Here is a 23299-nt window from a genome sequence, read left to right as displayed (position 1 = left end):
CTTGTCATTGTCAAGAAAAAGGTACCTGCACATTGACCTGCAAAACACTTTCATGTTCTCATTCTCATTTCTCATCTAGTGTGTAAGGTGCCATATTTGGAACATATAAAATCCGTAGACAATTTTTGTCAAAATTTAAAAAAACAAACCATAGACAATACTATTTATGGCCGCCATTCATTCTTTTGAGTTGCTTTTTCGTTTTACGATTCCAAAAGAGCACGATTTGTCATCAAGGTCTACGCAACAGCATCGCGTTCCTAATTAATTACCTACGCAAAAGCAGCTGAAACAATACAGTCCTAGGTTGGAACCAGGCATCGTCTTATCCAGTGTAGTGTAACAGTGACGTGATCCATCCGTGAGATCGTATCGTACTTCCAATGATGCTTTTGCTTCCCTTTTATGATATCGGTTGCGAAGTTGGTTCGACTGCCTGATGGTGTGGAAACTATGTGCGATTAGCGGATTGAATATTGAGGACTCAGTATGGGGGCCTTTTTAAATAAGCCAGAAACTAAGAAATACAACGAGAACGGAGAAGGGAATGGTCTTCGCTATGGCGTGGCGTCGATGCAGGGTTGGCGAGTGGAGATGGAGGATGCGCACCACGCGCAGCTAACTTTAAATGGCACATTATCGGACTGGTCTTATTTCGCTGTGTTCGACGGGCACGCGGGCGCGCGGGTGTCAGCACATTGTGCGGAAAACCTCCTGGAATGTATCTTGCAAACGGACGAGTTTCGGCGCGAGGAGATAGCGGAGGCTATCCGTGCCGGTTTCCTAGATTTGGACAAAAAGATGCGAGAGCTGCCTGAACTGTCGAACGGAAAAGAAAAGTCTGGGTCGACGGCGGTCTGCGCTTTCGTGTCGCCGAAACAGATATATATAGCTAATTGTGGCGATTCCCGCGCAGTTTTAGCAAGGAATGGCGTGCCAATTTTCGCTACTCGGGACCACAAGCCTGAGCTGCCGTCGGAGAAGTCGCGCATTGTGCAGGCAGGAGGGTCAGTAATGATCCAGCGTGTAAATGGAAGCTTAGCCGTGTCGCGGGCGTTGGGAGATTATGAGTACAAGAAAGTGCAGGATCGCGGTCCATGTGAGCAACTGGTGTCACCAGAGCCTGAAGTTTCTGTACACGAGCGATGTGAGACAGAGGATGAGTTTCTGGTGCTGGCCTGCGATGGGGTGTGGGATGTAATGAGTAATGAAGCACTGTGTGCATATGTGCACTCGCTTCTGCAACTTACGGATGACCTAGTGGCTATAACCAATCAAGTCATTGACACCTGTCTATACAAGGTATGTGCTACACTTTGTTTTTGTAACTTTCATATATAACAGTAATTATATAAAACTAGCACTGTAATCTTATATTGCATGCTCGGAAAAAAATTATTAAATGAAGAAAGTATAATAGCATCAATATTCAATTAAATACAACTACATTAAGCTGGGATGTATACCAGAGAACATTGGACAGTGTTTACATAATCTGTGTTATGGCACAAAGAAATATTGTACTTTTGTGTCAGATGTGTCAACATTTCATAATCTTATTATGAACAAAGTATCATATTAGGGTATAATATTCTTTATATTTATTTAAATCTCTTGATCATTGAAATATGGTATGTAACACCGAAGCTTTTTTGAGTTATTCTACTGTGAAAACCATTGATGTATTATAAATATCAGTCAAACAAAAATTTCCACACTAGCCCATTCATTAAGGTACATTCACACCAAACAAGTAAATCCTCATTCTATCTACTCTGGTTGTCCAAGCAATGGCTGTAAGCAGTGGTCAGGCATTGGTGGATCATAAGAGTAGTTATAGAATAAGTATTCTCTTTCTGGTGTAAATTAGCCTTTACACAACAATGCAGAAATTTCAACATTGCATTATTAGGTAGTTCACAGTACAAAAATAAAGTAAATTTTCAACGGTTATTTAATGTGAGTCTTAAAAGCCTAACCATTCAAAATTTACAGGGTAGCAAAGATAACATGAGCATCGTACTGGTGGTGTTCCCGGCAGCCCCCAAGCCCAGTGCCGAGGCCCAGCGTGCCGACCGAGAGCTCGACGAGACGCTGCGACAGAGGCTCACAGGTTGCTATCACTCACTACTGCATGCCTGCTCTTACAAGCATAGGGACAGACTGACACGGATCAACAGACAGAAACATATAGTAGATTCGGGTAGGAATGTGGTGAATGATGCTAGAGTATAGACAATTCGAAACCAATGGTATTTACATAAAACTAACTGAAGACCAGATATTTTAAACTACTTATACAGGGTGTTAGTGTGAATTATCCTTGAAATTTGAGGTATAGTAAGGATACTATACCTCATTCAATGATGAAATATAAGACGAAAATAGAAAAAAAAAAAAAATTAGCAAGGTTGCCATGCCTAAGAGCACGTACGATGAATCGGCATAGTACGAGAGAACGCAATGATAAACAAATATAAAATAGCAAAGAACAGCATCAAAACTAGTGGGATAATATTTTTTTGTAACAATGGTCTTTATACTGCCATCCAGTATAGATTTCTTTTTTCATATTGAATGCAAATTACATAACTACCTAAAATATTTACATAAATATACAAATGAATACTAAATTGACAAACCCAGACTAAACTCAAGTTTATTTAATAATAATCTAATGTACATAAAATCATTAATTATATAATAATAATAAGCAACACAAGTACTATCAATAAATATATTACAAGTAAACATTGTAGAAGTAGAAGTCCTGGGGAAAAGGACATAATAAAAATATTACTTTAAGAGAATTATAGTTTTTATAATAGTGAATCTACAACATTAAAAGCCATATACTAACATAACTAGGCTGTGATATACCTATCTGGTAATCCATTTAGTTATTACGAGACAAGGTTGCTGAAAGTTCCAGTACAATGTGTGTTATTCCCGAAGGTTGACTGGCAGCGATTGCTTTAGCATTAAGCCCTTTGTATCATATTGGTTAATAAAATTTAAATAAAAAAAAATAAATAAATAAATGTGAAAGAAGGGATTATTTTGAAAAAATATGTACTGCAGGTCTTTTTAACAATATTGTGATTGAAAACACATATAGTCACACGATAAAATACATGTTATCCACAGAGAAATCAAAGTAATAGTTTCGATCTCTTTAGGAAAACATTCTGAAGGGAGAAGTGACTTCTCTGTTGATAACCTGTTGACCTGTATTTAGTATTTTTAATAATAATATCTTTGTGACTATTTTGTTAAAGTGATAAAGATTTATTTTTATTTATTCAGGACTTAGGTAGCCTATATGATTAGTTCTAAAAATTAATTTATAATATTTCTCTTAGATTTAAATTTTCAGCCTTAAAGATACAGAAAGATTTTTTATAATATTTAAGGATTTAGATAAATCGGGCAATTTTCCTAATACGCAAAACAATATATATTTACTTTGTGTAATTTATATTGCCATATATATTTTGAACATCTGCCTAAACAAACAGTACACATTTTCAAGGTCTCATTTGAGACTTGGATGTAAAATATGGAATGGCGACGACGAATATTATTTTCATTAATTTTAATGAAAAAGGTGTGTTTGAAAAAAAATCATATAAGAAGTACTCATTAGTGATAAACAAGTCATTTATTTTTTATAAATAAAAGGAAAAGTGCAAAGTGAAGTTAGTCCAGATAGACATTATTATTCCTCCCAATCTGAGACCATTCATTGATATAGTATACCAGTTTCATAGAGCATTATCTTACTTCTGTTATTTTTATATTTTGTATTTGAGTCGGATTAGGAGCTCCAACATCAATATTGGCATTTAGTACGAACACCAAAGTCTACCTAAAAAAAAATTGGTACGCAGGTGTAGAATCTTGGAGCCATAGTCCAGAAAACTGCATGTGTTACAATTAGCGATGTGCCTCTGAGAAATTATCTATTCTCATAATTTCCTCTCTTGAGAATTCCCGCAGATTTCCAAGAGATGTTCTCATTAAAAATTCTCGGGAATTTGCAAGAATATTTCCTGGAATATTCATTTCCGTGCGTTTTAAACAATTTAGGTTTTTTATACGGTTTATTGGGATACATTTTCATAGGATATTATACGAATCTTCGCCGTATAGAAGGGCTGCTATTTAAGAATCAAGAACTGGCCAATACTAAATTACATTTAAAAATGGAACTCTTTGGCTGTAGAATGTTGTTTCATCCTACAGTCAAATGTTTTCATTGTGTGGCGCGATTTTAAAAATTGCGTGACATTATCACAATGGATTTAACGCGACAAAATTCGTGCGGTGATTTATTATGATTTTCGACATGTTTAACTCAACAGCAGTTCATCGATCAACTAAGTTTGACTTTTGGAGATCAAGCACCATCGAAGACCACTGTGTTACTGGTTTAGTGCGTTTAATCGTGGACGTCGTATGCTCACGAGCGAAACTAAAGATGGTCAACGTAAAAAAATGGTCCAGATATGAGACTTTCCGCCGTTTCACATTAGGCACGAGCGTGCATTTATGTGCATAATTCGTTGAATAACTTTGGCATTAGTATTTTTTTCGATTTAGATTATAGAGAGCATGCGTTTATAATTCCACATCTTGAAGCTTCGATGCGTCTTCTGAGAGCTTTAACTGTCCTTAAGCCTCACATCTATTATAATACAAGCCAATCATCAAAGGTGCATTGAAACCTTGTGGTAAACCAGGTTAAACTTGAAAATAACAACAGGATTTATCGACATGTGAACAAAATAATGAGATACCAGATGGGTAGACAGTTAAACACTTAACTCTAATTTTGTACTTCATTCTACTAAATATTTACACTGCCTACAAACTGTACAATAAAATAATAGGGAAAAACCTTTATATGCGCTGTTATTAAAATACATATTTTATTCAAAAAAAAAATATTTATAAATTATTGACATAAACAAATTTTAATTTAGTTAAAATTGTTACCGCTGGTTGCAAGGAATGATTCATGAAGAACAAGTTTTAAAACTATTGTTTTAATACATGTTATATTGTGGTTTACTCAGTATATGAAATTACAAGCTAAAATTACACCAAAATCTTAAGTACTAGCATAACAAAGTAAAGTTTGATTTAACTAACTTTACTTTGCAATAAAATTACCAAGAAATGACAATTATGCCTCGTGTCTGTGGTCTTTTATGTTCTACTTGTTTACATAAAGGGTATTCCCCATAGTAACAACTCCAATCAATTATGAATCATTGTAAACAAAACGTGGATCGTCTATTAGATAACGATACAACGTCTTGTTACCAATAATTGGCTTCAAACATTATCGATAAAATATAGTTTATCTATTTCTCATAATCTTGTCAATTTTACTTTAGTTTCGCACTGAACGTAAACTTTGAAATAATCTATGAAATCACCTCTATAAACAACGAATGAGTCATTCGATGACTATACAAAATGACGTGGAAAATATCCTAAAATAATAATTATTTATTTCAGATTTCAATCCATATGCGAGTTATAAATAAAATAAATAATAAAAGTCAAATTAAAATGAAAACAAAATACTCGCAATCATTTTATTGTATAGAAACATCCTCAATATAAGCATTTGTAAATTCTCCGTCATACGTATTTGTTAAATTATACATATTAATTAGCACAAGGACCGCGTGGTGGGTCATGCATGGCCCATTCTAACCTCCTTATGGATGGATATGGATGAGGAAATCGATCTATAGGGACATTCATATGGTTCATGATGAATTATCTTAAATAGAAATACATTTAATCATAACATACCAATATACATCACAGGAAATGAACAAAATGTTAATATTACAAAGGTACATTAAATATGCTACAAAAGGGTACCACTCAGTTTCTGCCATGACGAAGAGCCATGACGCTGATCTTCTGCTGAGTTAAGAAATTTCGGAGCAAATTTTATTTGACCGATCATACATTTTAGTAAATTCAATTGAACATGAAATTTTGATATATGATTTCATAATGATTTATGGACTAAAAGTGCCAGACATGTCATGTCCATTTCCTGTCTAATTTACATTTTAATTCAATTTTAAGAACATTATTAATGTAATAAGTTTCTTGTCTCCCATCTGTTTGACCTCACTGTATGATACATTTTTTGCCTTTATAACTTATCAACAAAAACGTTCGTATAAAATATTATGCTTCGCATTTATATTGCTAGAATGCGATGCATATTTCAACAATCTATCATATATTTCATACGGAAATGAATGAACATTGTTGCTAACGCTCGTGAAGGTCGAAAATAGATTTGTTATTCAATGCACGTATGCATTATGTATCATGTATCGACTATGGTCTATATTTAATTGGCATTGTGATAAAAATGCCATGTATAAATAATTTTAAAAAATATCCTTTCTTATATCCTTATGTCAATTTAAATAGTAATTTTTTCAATTTTTGAACTTTTGATCTTACATAGTTGGAATATAAAAAAAAGTATTTTTAAACCGGTCATTACCTTTTTAACACACATAAAAATTAGGTACTTAAAATCAACGATATTTTAAAATAAGTAATTATATCACACCAAAATGAGTGCCTAAAATGGCTTGCCAAATTCTCTCTTTAATATAACACAATATTAGTAGATATTGTTAAATTAAAAACCATTATAGTCTAGTCTATTTAATTTTAAATACAAAACTGGGCTACTACACCTATAGGCTATAAAAAAAAATGAATTTACAAATAAACTTTCTTTTATCGTAGTTGTTATAACTGTCTAGTTTTGATATCATCAAAGATATCATTCGAAATGTTACCATTTTGAGTAGTATTTTGTAGTTTTGTTGTTATTGTTTATTAGATATTTTTATTTATTTTTGAGTACAAATTATTATTTAGCATGCTTAAATTCATGTTCCAAATAGTTGTAAGTAGATAAATTTTAATGTTGATTTATTTTGTTTGATAGTTACATTCAAATTTCTGCTTTTTGTTCGGAAATAGTACTTATTACTATGTACTTACATGTAAATTAATACTATATACTACCTATATATTTGTTAAATTTAAATATTTCTTCTATTCCTATACTAACACCTGATAAACGGAATCTAACATTTGTGATATTTAACTTTTAACCATTAATATATTAATATAATCATTCCCTAAATTAGTCTTCGAAATCGAATTTTACACTATGTAATTTTTATATCCCAAAATGTGGACTGTTAATTGTTTTTCATTAAATTATTTAAAAACGAACAGCTAGTTTCATTGCTTTAGTCCTGGCCCTCCGCAACCTATTCCATTCTATATTTAAAATTTATATATTTTTAATATTTGAAGGGTTAAAGCAATGAACGTGCTTTCAGTGCGATGTAAGGCGCGTCAGTGCGTGGTGTTTGCTGCTAGATGTTAATATAAGAAGGGAAGCCTTATATATGCATACACTACAGCAGTAGTAATCTTGTTTCTTATCTATTACTCGATTATATGACATGTGCATGAATATGGAGTATGAATGACATAAATCTCAAGTATGTCTGATAAATTATAATGTTGAGTTGGCTTTGCTGTTGTAGTTTTATCACTTTACTAATTAATGAGTTCCGAATGCTCCATAAAATTAACTTGTAAATATAGTTTTCCTAACGTCTTCTTCGTGCGAAGTGGAGACGAAAAAGTAAGAAACCGGACCCGGGGCACAGACGCTCAAAGGCTGAGGAAAAAACTCAGATCAGATAGTTTCCTCAATTTATGATAAATGTATGGCTATCAAACTTTGAAATTATAAAATCCTTTTCCCACATATAGTTAGTCCTCATATCCTCAACCAAATTGTACTCTCAAATTCGAATCTTCGACGAAAAAAGGTTTCCCTTAATTGTTTACATTCTTTTATCAATTTCTATGAGATCATAAGCAAAAAATAGGTAGATTAACATGCTGTTCAGTGATCAAATATTAAATCGATTTCAATAGACTAAAATCAAATTAAATCGACTTCCAAAATCTTATTGGAACAACTCTCACACCGTTCTTATTAAATAATAAGCAAGAATAATAAATCGATATATTTTGACACGTAACCTTATAAAAGTAGATAGTGATATGAATCGTATGTCTGCAATGTCGGGTCGACAGTAATATCACATTATACTAGCACAGAAATGACAGCAGGGTATGATAAATTTGAGTTGTCCAGGTCGAAATAATGTGTGTATACTGAGCGGGAACACCTGGTCTTTTGTAAAAGGTATTTCCTTGAACTTAAAAATCAATGATAACGGCTATCTAATAGTAAGACAACTGAAATTTGTATATGAAATGGATATTTTTCAAAACTTATTTCTGACCAGAAATTAATTTCTGAAGAATGCTAAACGAAATCAGTCAGTAGGAGGAGAGCCAACATTGTATTGTTGTGGTTTGATAATAACAATCTAAGCTCGACTGACCTGGCGAATTTAGAATGAGGTTGGCCGACCCCAATTTAAGTCAGATGCCTTTAGGCCCCTTGAATAAAATCACACCATGACACCGGTGTATAACTATATATATGTAGCAATAACACACTCGAAAAGATGAAGATGTGAAAAGGAAAAAGACAATACCAAACATGGATTCGGATTAATCGGTTATTTTTAAAGTGTTTCCCTTCCGTACTGTGGTTTATTTGTGACACTAATCTACTTATCAATAAAGGTTATAACTGTAAATCAATGGGCACGAACGGCTCAATGGCGACTTCATACGTGATATCTGTCTTGCTTGCGAGGTCAGGTCAAAACCTGTAATTTTTTAATTCATATTTTCAAAAGCTTATAGTTTACAGATAAATTATTTTTTACGTAATATATGTATACTAGCTGTTCGCCGCGGTAACCCGCTGTTTATCATTCGTTATAGTTTTATGCACAGTAGCGCCATCTAGTTTATAAAGCGTCGATGACTATCAGACTTCGACCAAATCCTACGGTAATCGCGTATTTTCTTGATAAAAAGTATGTGTTAATTCAGGATATAAGCTACCTCAATACAAATTTCATAAAAATTGGCCCAGTCGTTTGAGACTGAAGAAGTTAACAAACATATTTCGACCTTTATAATATTAGTTGGAAATGGGATGTTACGCAATTTTTTTCCGATTTTTCTTCGATATGGACATGAATTAATGTACATTGAGTAGTTCGTATGAGAGCTTTGTATCAGCGCTGGGGGAAACCAGCAATGTATGTAGAATTCGGAGTAATAGTATGTAGGAAGAGTGGAATTATCTTGCCAGAAATAGCAGGCGTCATCTTTTACATAATAAATGTAGTATGAAAACAATTCTCTTTTGTTGTAATTATCTTTTGTTTCGCGAATCGCTCATATTGATAGGAAAATTATTGTCTTTATTGTTGTCTTGTCGGCATTCGATGCTCGTTCATGTATAAAGAATCTGCTCCGCTCTACTTGACGGGCGTATTGTTTCGTCACCTAATAGAGAATTGGCGTTTGGAAATAAATTTCTTTGGATTCCAATAGAAAATTGTAGTTACGACTGTCATTCATATACATTTTCAAAGTACTCCTTACGAGTGCGGGGTCATTATGAGGAATGAAACACGAACACAACACTTTTTAGTAATACAATGCCAAAATAGAATAAAGTTGTTCACACTAGACTAGTTGATTAAAACTAACTATAGTGACTCACGAGACGACTCACGTTTTCCTTCAGCGGAAGAAAGTGTTATTGATGATAATTACCATACATCAGTCAGATTAGTAGACGCGTAGGATTCGAACCTTTAGGTTCACAGGCGAGTGTCCGCTGAGAGGCGCTGGATTACCACCATTTTGTTTATTCATGCATATTACTTTGTAGGGACTGTTGTAGGTATGTCATATTTCTTTTCTCATTTCGGCCAATATATCAGATTAGCTAAGGTTTGTCATTGTTTTTTTTTCTAGCTGTTTATGTCCCACTGCTGGGCAAAAGCCTCCCCTAATTTCTTCCCCGCTTTCTTGCCTTTGTTAAATAAAATAAATAAATATGTGAGGACATATCACACAGATGGAGTTGGCCCCAGATCCCGGGGTTACTAATTGTTAAAGTTAGTAAATTATTTTCGTTGTCTATTTGGACGTTATTAGTCTGTGGTCACATAGCGTGACGTGGCGTCAAGGTTGAGTTTCTATAAATGGTGGGTGAAATTTCTCGTGAATGGCACCTCTTTTCACCACTCACGAGGGTGTTATGCCGGAATTGGAGAGGTGATTGTTCCCACGACTATTTTATGAACAAGTTTGATTTATTTGTCTTTTTTGCTACGAACTATTGCAATCTTTTACAAAGCCTGATTGACATGAAGCAACAGTCTCACGTCTTCGTCCCTTACGGGTAGGACAGAGCGAAGAGTTGCTCGTTTAGCTGGATAGTGGACTTTTTTCGCCTATTGCTGGAGTTTAGATTAAATATTGGGAAGTTGTTTGCATATCACCTAAGAGAACAAACTTCAGTTTATAACCTTTTTCCCTACATACAAACTTAACACACTTTAATTTTTTTATTACCTATTAGTAAATAATGAACTTGTAACTAAGTTTTTGACGACCTCCGTGGCCTAATGGTCATCACGCCGGACTGCTACACTGGAGGTCCCGGGTCCGATCCCCGGTCAGGGCAACATGGAAAATGATCTTTTTCAGATTGACCTGGATGTTGGATGTTTGTCTATAGGTATCTGTATATGTTATAGAATATAGCATCGTTGAGTGAGTAACCCATAACACAAGTCTCGAACTTACTTTGCGGCTAACACAATCTGTGTGATTTGTCCGTGTATGTTTATCAATTTAATTAATTTGGTTTGATTCCAGCGTTGATCGAGAAGAGCGCCGACACGGAGGAGCGCGAGGATTCCTCGAGCCACTTCTCCGGCGTGCTGAAGCAGCTGCTGCAGGAGAACATCCCGGGCCTGCCGCCGGGCGGTGGCCTGGCTGCCAAGTTAGTGTTGTTATTTCATGTGTGCGCTTCCGCCCTAGATTAGGACCACTCAATATCCTCCCGCGGATGTCCAAAGCACTCCAAAGGAGGGTGGACTGGGTGGTTGTAAAATAACAGCCGAATCTTCTTAATATTAAGGTATTTTTTACGCTGACTCCGTGCTTCCCGGCGTCCGGCACTTACGCCATTATTGCCGTTGTTTTGTATTCGAACAACGGCAATAAAGACCACAAGACGACAACGGCAAGAATAAGTGCCAGCCGCCATAAGGTCCCTTTTGATTTGGACGACCATATATATAGAGAGAGATCCTCTAAGTCAGAGCATTTATACAGAAATAAGGCCTTTAAAACTCTCTGAATCTACAAACTACTAGCATTTCGTAGCAAGCATTTCTGAGAAAAGATGCAAAAAGAAACTCATTTTAACAATGGGGGGTCCATACCATGGCAGAAGATATGTCTTTTTATACAGCTCCCGTGGGAATTTCGGGATAAAAGTACCCTATGTGTTCCAGGTAGGTTATTTTCTACCCGTGTACCAATTTTCATAACAATCGGTCCAGTATATAATGCGTGAAGAGGTAACAAACTTACTATCGCATTTCAAATATTAGTTGGGATTTTTAAGGTTAGAAAATAAAAAAATATGTTATCATCAAATTTTTTTCTTATATTTACTTGTTCATGTTTACGTCCATCTTTCAACCAATTATTGTTAATTTACCCGAGTGTACTTTGTTCATATTTTTAATTTTAATTAGTTAAAAAAAACTTATATGTTACACAATAACTGAATTGCCACATTGTGCCACAGAGTAATAAACATCTGTGAGGTGGCTTGGACTTGTGATCTAACAAGTTTGTTTTCCTTTCCAGACAAGCACTACTGGACAAAATATACAGGGAGTACTATCCTGAGCACGCGGACAGCTCGGACACGTTCGACTGCCAGGCCGAGCTGGCCGACGCGTTCGGCGCCAACTAGCCAACCTCGGCCAGCGCCAACACCAACAATGGTGGCCAGCATTGCCGAGGGATGATAGTTGATGGTACAAGGAGCGAAATTACCTGGTAATTTGTAGCGATGCGTGACTTCCGTGGAGGTTTCGAGTTTCATGTTTGTTTTACCATATTTAAATATTCTGGCCCCGTTAGTTTCAAATATGCGTCTGACGTTATTTTCGAATAATATACTTGATTGGAGTCGTATTTATTTGTTGATTCCGGATATGTATAGAACTTTTCGAAAACTTCAGATATGTCTTTGCAACTAATGTGGGCAGTGGTGGGAGTCTGATATCTCTGTCTGTGATGGGCGATGGACCATTCCGGTCGCACGAAATATGTGTGAGAGAGACGGACTGTATACTATTCGTAAATACGCGTAACGCAGCGGACGCATTATCGTGCCGTCATTGTCTCTATATGTAATGTCTAGACAGATATCACGATAGATATCACGAGATTTGAACGCATCTTACCACATCAGAACAGTTGATGTTGCTGAGACAAATCCGTGACAACGTTAGCAAATATTTTCAGCAAAGGCAACATTTACCATCAACGAAATTTCCATGGAAGTGTATGAAATAATTCTTAGCGACTTAGGGTATATTTTTGTTGTTTCCATAGCAATGTTTTCATGTCAAACTTAGAAATGTTTCTGGCAAAATTTCCACTACAATGTTTTGAGTGGCACATCGCTACATAGTGCATACATCTCAATCGCGTCTTATATTATTTTCTTATTTTATGAGCAATTTAATATATCTTGGGATTGTTATACAGTGTGAGATTTAGAAGCTTTCAAATTTCATTTGATCATGTCACTTTTATATTTCACTTTAATAAAAAATATATAAATTCTTGTGTTATTTAAATGTGTTTTTGATTTATTCACAAAAAAACCTTTCAAATAGCTGTTCCATGCCTATTTAGTAAACATTTAATGCTTACCGCAGAACTCTGTATGGCAATTTTGTACTTTGATTGTTCCATCTTGAAATATGATGCAAGTATTGAGGTGTATGACTTCCGTTTCCGTTGCCACATTTTTATTTTTCGACCTAACTTAATGACGAGTCATTTAGCTAACAATAAGTGTCAAAATTTGTAGTATATATATATACCACATATAGACAGATTTAGGATAAAATTGTGTTGTGAATTGCGAAATTCTATAGATTGAAATTTAGAACAAAATTAATTGTGTTTGGTTCAGTTGTTTAATATAAATCTAATAGATTTGAAAAATAAACGTTCGAACATTTCTATATAACAAAATCTTTCATTTGGTCAGATACCACTTTGTAAATGTGTACGATTGTGTTTAACTCAGACGAATACATATTCGCAATACAAATCTAGCGAGTCTTCACTTGCTTTACTTTATTTATTAAAGATAGCAACACTGTCTCTATTTTTTGTACATAAAAATAGTCTCGAAAGCTATAAGTTGTAGGTGTGATTTTGTTTGATGATTTCACCCTTATATGTTGATTGTGGTTTATTCGACTTACGCAGGCTTTGTATAAAAATACGCTACGAAACTTACTATAGATGTGATATAGTGTGTCTATGGTACGCTACACAGCGTTAACGTTATCAAAAGGTCGCGAACATTTCATGATTGTAGAATGAATGTTGCGTTAGTCTGTTCCAATTAGAGGCGGGAAAATGGTCAATGACATCTGTCTCTGTCAGTATATTGTCATCGTTTTAAGTTATCGCAGTTGCCAGTTCTAGCTTCACAGTTCATCGCAAAGACAAAAATTACTGTAGTTTAGACAACGTGGCTTGGCAACATCCTACAAGTCCTTCATACAAGTCATCAACTTAAAAAATACTAGTATATTCTCATTGGATCCGCAGATTTTTCCGTTCAAACCAAATCGTAATGTTTATGTGTGGCACAAATTTTAATCTCATTATATCCTTGTAGAGACTAACATTTAGCGATCATCAATAACATTTGTATAAAAGTAAACGGGTTCGTTTCTGTTGGTCCATTCACTTTTTTTTGTAGTTTAGATAATAAATTATAATTTATCGTGTTATCATTGGCCGTCATAAATGTCATAATATTAGATGTGTAATAGTGTAATATAGAGATTTGAGTATAATAATGTTTTATTTTTATCCTTTTTGTACATTACAATCTGTCTCATGACATTCAGCAATAATTTTGTCTTGGCGGATGTTTGCGAGGCGTGCTGTCCTGTGAGCAAATCCTGGGTTGCCTACTCTTTTTTTAAGTCTGCAAGTGCTTGGAGATACTTCAAGTGCTATTTTTGTATTCATATCGTGGAGTGTCGTGCTATGGTGCGTGGACTATCATTCTCATAATTTTTGATCGGAATCTTTGCGGGATTACCACATTTGAATTAGCCGCCGTACCCCACAGATGGATACCTACTGTATGAATACATTTATGTAATAACAGCTTGCTTTCCATGGAGAGCTGGCTGTTTCTGTAGATTAGCCAATACATTTTGCGCACTTGTTTTCCAAGGCGCGCAAGGCGTTTCATAAATATATGTTTTCTTCATATCAGAAGAGTGATCAGAAGACAAGTCAGAGCTAGATTTGCAAATGAAGAAAGTACTTACTGCTAATCCCATTTACGAAGCAAAAGTCAACTAAACCTGGTTTCCTTTTCTAGGCCAGTAAGTTTTTGAGGAAACGCCAAGTCGCAGTTTGTTGGCTGCTGACAATAACTGGCGGCCTTTAGGTGTGGCAATTTGAGACCCCCAGGAAGTGTGTTTTGCATTGTAGCACCGCCGGCTAAAAATCTTTGTCCTAATGTGTTGAAATATTCCTCATAATCCTCCTAATTTATACTATGTTTAGCTGGGCTATATACCTACCTACAGCTGATGCTCTGACCGCATCATTCTTCAACCACAATATTTGTAGCTTGAAGTTTTTCAGTATATTAATCATTTGTAATCAATATGACACTTCCTCTATGTGCCACTGAGGTACATGATATGGTATAATTGGTATCCTAAAATATGTCTCAGAAATAAGCGTACCTAACGTCAATGTTATTTATTCGAGTGTAATTTTTAACCTCAAGGTTATGATTTGACAGCCCATTGGCATTCCCTGAACAACATTTTTATGGTGCCACTTTGAACTCACTTTTGCCGTGAAATTTATAATTAGGTTTGTCAGTGTCGTCATTTGTCTCAATGTCGTTACTGTAGTCTCAGTTGAAATTATAGTTTTAATCGTTACTTTGTGGTTGTTTTATTTTTTAATTTTTCATCATCATACGTCTGTTGTAGTCAGAGTAATTTCATTTGTTTGTATTTTATTTTGTGATTTTTCAGTATGTGTAATGTCTATCAGTGAAACCTTTTCATTTGGTTTTGTCTTTAATATGGAGATAGGGATGTCGTTGTTGTCTCTTTTTCTCTATCAGTTGTCGGTGGAAATTATTTTTTTTTGTAGTTTTCTATATACCTACTTTGCGGCCCTTGTAATTTGCTGGATGGTTGTCTTCGCACACTTTTACTTTATCAGATCTAGATTTATGTCGTCAATCTCGTAATAATGTAATACCTACATATTATAAAACAAAATTGTCTATAAAATATTATGTATCGCAACGTATTTGTTTTGTGTCGTCAAAATTTTATAGTCTATGATTCATATGGCCAGTTTGCGATAGTCTATGGAATAATCTTATTCGTTTATTCCACGTGAATAAGCCTAGAAATTTACTAAATATAGTACAGAGTTCTCTTATATGCATAGTATTTTTTTGTACATATTTTCTATGATATCAACTAAATAGTCATTGTAAAATTACAGACTTATAAAATATTGTTTTTATAATTTTATCTAGTTATTTGAAAGGGAATTGGATTTTTTTTGCAAATAGTGTACTTCATTTTTGTGTTTTGAAGTAGATTATTAGATTTAATTTTGCTTTCCTAAATTCGTTACGCGTCGGTTGTACCTATGATTAATTTTTTTTTTCTCAATTCGGAATTGCTTTGAAATTGCTTCGTACTTAGAAAACTAATACAAGAACTCGTTTGGTATATTGAGCTCTGTAAGGTAGAGTTACTTGCGCCCTGCAATACATGTATGTAGTAGAAGATCTTTCCATTGTATCAGAGGTTAGAATCAAAACCATTGCCAAATAGTCATTGGGCCCTCAACACCTACATTGTAATTGCAACTTCCATTTGGTTAGTATATTACTTGCGTATGGTTTTGATCCTTCCCTCACTTTGTTACCAAAAATATGACATATTCTTCGTATAATTTCTCTTGTAAATAAGAGATAAATACTTTTGTACCTGTTTGAGCGGATCATTAGTGTTTAAAGAAATAAAATCACAGCGAGTTTCTTCATATTCGGAATTACATACCTAGATATTAAACATTGATAAACATTTTACGGTTAAATATAATATGCGCACGATTACTGTGACTAAAATATAGTTAAATTATTTGTGGTATATAAACACAATCCCCATACAATACTAACATATCCAAAATATTTTTTTTATCAATATCTACAATATACTCTTTGATTTTACAGCTTTTTATCATTGTAAATTCAAACAATTCTTATCGTAAAGACCATCGAGAATGAGATTTAATTTGCCTAATATTGATACAATTACATACCCAAACTGAAAGGCCTATTGGGGTTGAATATACAATGATAAGAACATTTTTTTATAAACAGTTTTAAGCGTTATATTGCAAACCCAAATTATTGAAACAATGTATCCAAATACGTTTTACGGTATGTTATATTAGAGAAAATATCGATTTGGTGGATGCTTCACTTCACAGCCGAATTCATTGGCTTTTAATTCAGTTTTTGTATCCGTCGATATTTTTTCGCAACATTTCCCTTCTCAACCCATTGTCACAGAGTTTTTTTTATTATGTATTTTCTTAAATTTCTCTGCCGTATCACATTTTATTGTGCTATATATTGGTTATTTAGTTTAGACATAAGTTTTTCTGCGAATTTAATTAAACCAAATATTTATGGCAGTGGGTTTTGAATGGGAATAATTTTGTTCCCCTGTGGAATATTGTAGGTTACTTTTATTATAATTTGTATCGTTCGCAAGTCGGCGTGTTTTGGAGTGTGTCTCGTTATTATCTAGTAGACGCTTGAACAATAAATACCTGTACCTTAACAAATGGTTATTTTATTTTGTTGCTAAGTTTCACGTTTTCATAATATCGAACTGCTGCATCTGGCTAAGTATGGATTGTGTTGTGTACAATATAAAGAAAGCATAAGGTTTTTGTTATACTTAATTTATTATGTTCTTTAAGGCATATGTATTCGGTTTGCACCAGATATTGTTATAGCTGACCGAATGCCAAGAGTCGCGAGACTCAAAACCGATGTTTACGTCATATTTGCTAAACACATGGCATTCGAGTCTCGCGTTTCTTGGTTCAAAACTTCATTTAATTTCTACATTCTGCGTTAACCCGTCGACGGATGTTGACGAGACGGAGCGTGATTGAGCAATGAGGCATGGCCCATAGTCTTTACATCGAACCACAAAGAGCATAGATCGTATGTTTCATGCACATTAGGTTTGCTCGATCCATTACGGTGCGAGAATTCAAAGATTATTTTAATCCTTCAAAAATTTACTAGACAAATTTAGTAAAACTAAAAGCTGTAATAAATTTAAAAAAAACAAAGATATTTCAATAAAAAATAAACCGATTCAACTATAGAAGTAGTTAAGTGATTCGATAAAATCCTTTTCGGCCATTTTCTCGTCGTATATAATGCGCTCGAGCAAGTTGTCTGATTCCTCGGGCTTGCGACGCTTCACCTGCTTGGATTTCCAGGCTACTGATTCCATTGCCGCTTTCTGAATAAAAAACAATTCATAGGTAGGATAAATAAATGTCATTAGTATGAAATAAGTTGTATGGTCTGCCAATATATGCGTATTCGTAAAGTTGCGATGTGTTTAGAAAGGACTTTGTATTTCGTGCAACGAAAGGGTGCGCGACAGTTTGCAGTAGGCTATGAGCAATCGTGATATATATGGAACATTTAAGCGCTAGTTCACCGTGATACTTAGTCTAAATTCTTTGATGGTAGTATGCAATTTCTTAGTCAACCTCGGCGAAATTCTTTATTTAAATGCTATAGCCATAGACAACACACGGTTCATATAAATATTCATTTCCGGTCTTGCATCCCCAGACCGCCATTCCTTGTCGATAAGTGGTTATATATAAATAACATGTAACAACGGAACAAATTGTTATTGTATTGTAATTAGGATTCTTACATCTCGGCGTTCCTTGAATATATTTTCACGGTAAGCTTCGGCTTCTTTTTTCTTGTTTTCTAACTCCGTAAGAGTTTGTTCGTGTCTGTAATATGTAGGTAAAATTCTGCAATACCATTTTTAAGTAGCTTATATCCCTAAGTAGCTATTTATGTTCCATTGCAGGGCAAATGCAATACAAATATGCAGACAAATTGAAATTAGTCTACTTTGATGTTCATCTAATCCATGCATACTTCCATACTAATATTATAAACGTAAAAGTATGTCACAGCTAAACCTCTGAGCCGATTTTGATTCAATTTGGAATGAATGATCCGAGATAAGATCCGCGGGCAGATCTGCGCGCATCGGAACAGCTACTTTCCAAGGGATCATAGGACCTATGGAATATGGCCCTTGCAGATCTCCCAGATAGGTATCTCCGCATAATATTTAAATATCATCTGAATAGTTTACCCAGCTTGAAGAATACGTACTTGTAATGGAGTAATCGATGAGCTAGATGATGTATGGGGTTCTTGCTGTGATCATGAAGCAAGTCACGCAACGCGTCAGGCAAAATATGGCCAAAAGTGTCCCATAGGTACTTCACTACTTCTGGATCCAAAGATTCTGGAATAACCATCAAATTGAAATTATATGCTCTTCAATAACGACTTCTTAAATTGTATTCTGAAATATATTAACTATATACATTTATTCATCACATGCTACTGGCTCCGCATGAGTGACAAACCTAAAAAGATATTCCTTACGAACGAACAGCTTGAAGGCCTACCACGAAACATAAAAACGCGTAACGTTACTAACGTCCACGTATGCTGTCTCTTGCGCATGTCGTGTACTCTGTATGTAGCACCCACTGGCTCGTGGCTCGTCATGTTTTCTATATTTTACAACTTACAATTACACTTATGAGTAAAATGTTCTTCATCAGAGCAAAGCAGTTTCTAAGACCGCGGCCATCACTAATTTGTACGTACGTAAGTACTTAACATAATTTCATTTACACACTTTTGATATTAATTTCTCCAATATCAGGAAGCACTTCCACGTCATTCGGATCCTTGATCCTCATCTTACATTTCCTGTTAACAGCCTCGCTATGCCCACAATCCTTGGTGATTTTCTTCAGCAATTGGTCTTCATCGAGTTTGTACTGGCTAGTACATGCGGCAACTTGATAAGTTTTGTCGCCCTTGTCGTCGTAGATGTAGCGACCGTACTCATTGAAACGATATTGTGCAATGTCCGGTATCTAAATCATGATCACATTATTATAAATATTACTATATTTATAACGAACTCTCGCATGAAAACTGCCCCGCTCACATTCAGTTAACGCACAGTTACTAGGAGGATGTGTAATTCGTGCAAACCACCTCATACGTTGCCGAACGCAAATAAATATAAATAAATATATTAGGACAAATCACACAGATTAAGATAGCCCCAAAGTAAGTTCGAGACTTGTGTTACGGGATACTAACTCAACGATACTATATTTTATAACAAATACATATATAGATAAACATCCAAGACCCGGGCCAATCAGAAAAAGATCATTTTCCATCATGACCCGACCGGGGATCGAACCCGGGACCTCTCGGTTCAGAGGCAAGCACTTTACCACTTCGCCACCGAGGTCGTCAAATTGATTATACGCACTGTGATTATTGTGCGAATCCTGCTCGTCTTTCATTGTTTCTTATCTCACACACACGAGTATGTATATATACGCGTTCACTGAACGAAATTATGACAGTCTGAATAACAATTCGGTTGTTTCATACATTTATCGGGAAAGCCCGACCTGGGATTGACGATAGTCTTGCTGGCTTGTTAACTGATTTGACAATGATCAAGAGATTACTTTTGATCACGATCTAATTTTATTATGTTCTCTAGTAACTAGTGAAGTTACTAAAGTATGAAATGGAGAAAATGGAGTTCGGATAATTTTACCTCTTTGAATTCGCCTTTGCAATTAGTATGGTAAAGGCGTAGCCCATAGTCCTCCACGTATATCTGATGGTCGAATTCATCGACGAAATATTTACCCAAATCACTTTCGTAGAAAATCCTATCAGCACCTGTCAATTGTTGAATAAGTACAGAACACATTTTATTATAATTCCCTATTAGTTTATAGATTAGCCTAAGTATGCGTAAATGAGTTTTATTCACTTGATTCAGATACATAACAAGCTGTGTATGGACCGGTGCCCAAGCTCATACTATTACGTCATACAGTCTTTATGAATAGACTGTAAGATGTACCTACAGTTACAGTGTGGAAGAGGGGCAACCTTGTCGTACGTCACACTATGATAATATCTGCAAGGGTTTGGATGTCTTAGAGGATGTTGCATATTCATTCATTATCTACTGAACGTATTTCTATAAATCTGTAATTTAGATTATGATAGTGGCGCTGTTAAACTTCATTTAGGTGTAAGCTTGGAGAGTAAGATACATTTGTTGTAGGTACCTTTGATTGCAAAGAAAGTAAGCAAGGCTTTTCCAGCCTCTATAAGTTTATCTTTTAGGAGAGCACTCCTCTCATCAAATGATTTGCCTATTTGCTTCCAGCAGTAGGCCTTCGATCCCGGATACTCTGTACATCTGAAACAAAGTGAGTAGTGAAACTAAACCTAATACCGAAGGTAATTAAATGTCATAGTGTATGGTAACATATACAAATACATTGCCATTCAACAAGAACTGGCTTGCCATTGACCTGATGATAACTACACTGGAGAGCTTTTACCAGCCCTGGCTGGTAGGAGACGAGACACGAGTTCTACCAATGCCAAAATCGGTGTGAATTGCGGTAGTAACAAAACATACTTTAGTATGCTTCATCTTTTTTATGAATAACACGGTAAATTTGCTAGTGTCTTACCTTCTAGAGTTGTACAATGCTCTCTGCTTCTCCACATCAACTTGTTCAGCCTGGAGTTTCTTTATCAGTTCGGCTACTTCCTCAAAGTCGCGAAGTCTAATTTTCCAATAACCCACCTCTTCTACCAGTTTAGATTGTGGCACTTCGTATTTGAAAACATCCAACTGTTCTCGCGTTTTTTCTATACTTCGAGTCACCTTTAATAAGAATTTGATTATAGTTAGTTTTTAATATACCACATACATTGTAATATTCAGAATTATATAAGTACTTATGTGAAATGATGATTGTGAGCCGAAAACAAGGCTGAGTCTGCGCCACGACCACAAAGCACACATATTGCTGGGGAATTCGTTTCGATAGGCGGTCTCTAGGTGTCATTATTTTAGACAAAATCCCCAAAATCCTGAGCCAAAATCTACCAACCTCCTCCTACTATGGTTATTAGATAAAAAAACGTGCGTCAGTTTAAACAAAATACTTACTTCAGCGATATCTGACGAGTTCTTCCTATACATTCTAGACACTGTCATTAGTTCTTTGTTTTGGTCGTAAAGATTGTGCATAAGGGTGTTCATAGCTTGATCACAATCCTCGTCTATTTGACGGAGATTGTTTTTTAGGCGTAAATAGATCTCTTCTAAACTTATGCGGATCTCTTTTACCTACAAAATTAATTAATTGAGCATAAGTTCTCAAGATAGTGACCTGCCGTATCCGTGCTTCATAGGCCTGCCGTATTTCGGAATCTCAACATCAACAATAATAGCCTCGTATCCAGCAAAAGTAGCCCCGTAAGCAGGGACATGAAGACTCTCAAAATAACAGTTATTTAGTAGAATACCGTAAAATAAGTACTAAGTAAGTAGTTTCACTTCTCTACCCGCAAGGTCGCCACTTGCTTTAGATAGTTCAACGAGTAGTGGTTTATTAGTGTGTATGTGTAGTCTTAGTTTAGTGTTAGGTAACAGTTCAGACTAAAATCTAGTATTATTATAAAGAGGTAAGCATTTGAGAGTTTGTGTGATTAAAGCGGGTAGGTAATCTCCGAAACTACCGAACCGATTTCAAAAATTCTTTCAAAATTAGAAAGGTACATTATCCAAGATTGCTATAAGCTATAATTTATCTCAAAATTACCACGGGAGCGAAGCCCCGTGCAACATCTAGTATTTCATAAAGTTATACTTACTCTGCCTATTAACAACATCGCGATATAAATATGAACGAAATCAAAAACTTCACTTGTTTTGTCAAGCGCATATTGAAAATGTTCCTTGGCGAAGTCATCCACTTTATCCTGTTTATCCAATCTGTCAACTCTCTGCCTTAAACCATCAAACCGCAACTTGAAATCTTCGAATTTACTTTCTATGTCATCGTAATTCTGTCTTTCTTCAGCAGACTGAACAGGCAAATAATCTTTACCGAAATTGATTTGTTGATCAACATGTATACCCATAGTTTGTTCCAATAAAAATATTATTTCGTTTTTGTCAGGCATGTTAAGATGTTTGTCAGTTCCGACAATAAACCTATCCATCATATGTGTATAATAACTTACGAAACTGTTTAGAATTTTCTTTGTAATGCCATAATATGCATTGTAACAGTCTTCTGATAATTTGATTTCAAGGAGCAAACGTACATACTTTTTGTACTGTTGTGTAACATCTTCGGGAATTACTATAATATAGACATTTGATAAAGTTAATCTTCTCAAACGTTGAGCAAAGTCCTTATATATTTCGGTCGCCTTTGCATCCATAGCGATGTTTTCACACACAAATTTATTTCAAAGTCAACCTTTTTATATATTCTTGCATACGTTAAGAATACACAATAATCTAAATTCTATAATATTATCTTGCGTTAAAATTCACTTCGCTTCGTTTTGCTCAGTTTTAAGTGTAAGCGCCTTTTTATTTTTGATTTATTTGAATTTGACGCGAAAATATTGTGACATCCTGTTCCTTGACATTTCCGGTTTTATTTTACCATAGACAATAATATGAGAAGTATAGACCTTCATAGCGCGCGCCTCGCGGGCTTCGCCACT

The 23299-nt window shown here is 35.1% G+C and overlaps 2 protein-coding genes across 3 annotated transcripts; one reads left to right on the top strand and one right to left on the bottom strand.

Moving 5' to 3' along the window:
- Window positions 1-148: 148 nt before the first annotated feature.
- On the top strand, window positions 149-17208 carry alph (alphabet). Its single transcript, XM_053757256.2, has 4 exons — window positions 149-1302; window positions 1996-2113; window positions 10903-11029; window positions 11908-17208. The coding sequence occupies exons 1-4, from the start codon at window positions 490-492 to the stop codon at window positions 12014-12016; spliced, it is 1167 nt and encodes a 388-aa protein (XP_053613231.1). The 5' UTR covers window positions 149-489; the 3' UTR covers window positions 12017-17208.
- Window positions 17209-17345: 137 nt separating this feature from the next.
- Window positions 17346-23146, bottom strand: LOC128676855 (uncharacterized). Of its 2 annotated transcripts, XM_053757254.2 has the most exons (9): window positions 22433-23146; window positions 21726-21905; window positions 21241-21437; window positions 20827-20960; window positions 20301-20428; window positions 19350-19593; window positions 18812-18947; window positions 18333-18417; window positions 17346-17903 (listed from the first exon to the last, which is right to left on the bottom strand). In XM_053757254.2, the coding sequence occupies exons 1-9, from the start codon at window positions 23006-23008 to the stop codon at window positions 17754-17756; spliced, it is 1830 nt and encodes a 609-aa protein (XP_053613229.1). In that variant the 5' UTR covers window positions 23009-23146; the 3' UTR covers window positions 17346-17753. The 2 variants fall into 2 exon arrangements, with proteins under 2 accessions (XP_053613229.1, XP_053613230.1); XM_053757255.1 differs by lacking the exon at window positions 18333-18417 and having other exon boundaries at window positions 17753-17903.
- Window positions 23147-23299: the final 153 nt, after the last annotated feature.

This window comes from Plodia interpunctella, chromosome 17 (assembly GCF_027563975.2).
Source record: "Plodia interpunctella isolate USDA-ARS_2022_Savannah chromosome 17, ilPloInte3.2, whole genome shotgun sequence".
NCBI lineage: Eukaryota > Metazoa > Arthropoda > Insecta > Lepidoptera > Pyralidae > Plodia > Plodia interpunctella.
Note: the sequence above shows the minus strand (reverse complement) of the source record. Positions and strands in the feature narration are given on the sequence as shown.

Excerpts from the sequence above, each read along its gene's own strand:
- alph (XM_053757256.2), top strand. The coding sequence starts at position 490 with ATGGGGGCCTTTTTAAATAAGCCAGAAACTAAGAAATACAACGAGAAC. Across the intron at positions 2,114-10,902 it reads GCTGCGACAGAGGCTCACAG|CGTTGATCGAGAAGAGCGCC; the intron begins GTTGCTATCACT and ends GTTTGATTCCAG. Across the intron at positions 11,030-11,907 it reads GGCGGTGGCCTGGCTGCCAA|ACAAGCACTACTGGACAAAA; the intron begins GTTAGTGTTGTT and ends TTTCCTTTCCAG.
- LOC128676855 (XM_053757254.2), bottom strand. The coding sequence starts at position 23,008 with ATGGATGCAAAGGCGACCGAAATATATAAGGACTTTGCTCAACGTTTG. Across the intron at positions 21,906-22,432 it reads CGATGTTGTTAATAGGCAGA|GTAAAAGAGATCCGCATAAG; the intron begins GTAAGTATAACT and ends TTAATTTTGTAG. Across the intron at positions 20,961-21,240 it reads GCATTGTACAACTCTAGAAG|ATGTACAGAGTATCCGGGAT; the intron begins GTAAGACACTAG and ends ACTTTGTTTCAG.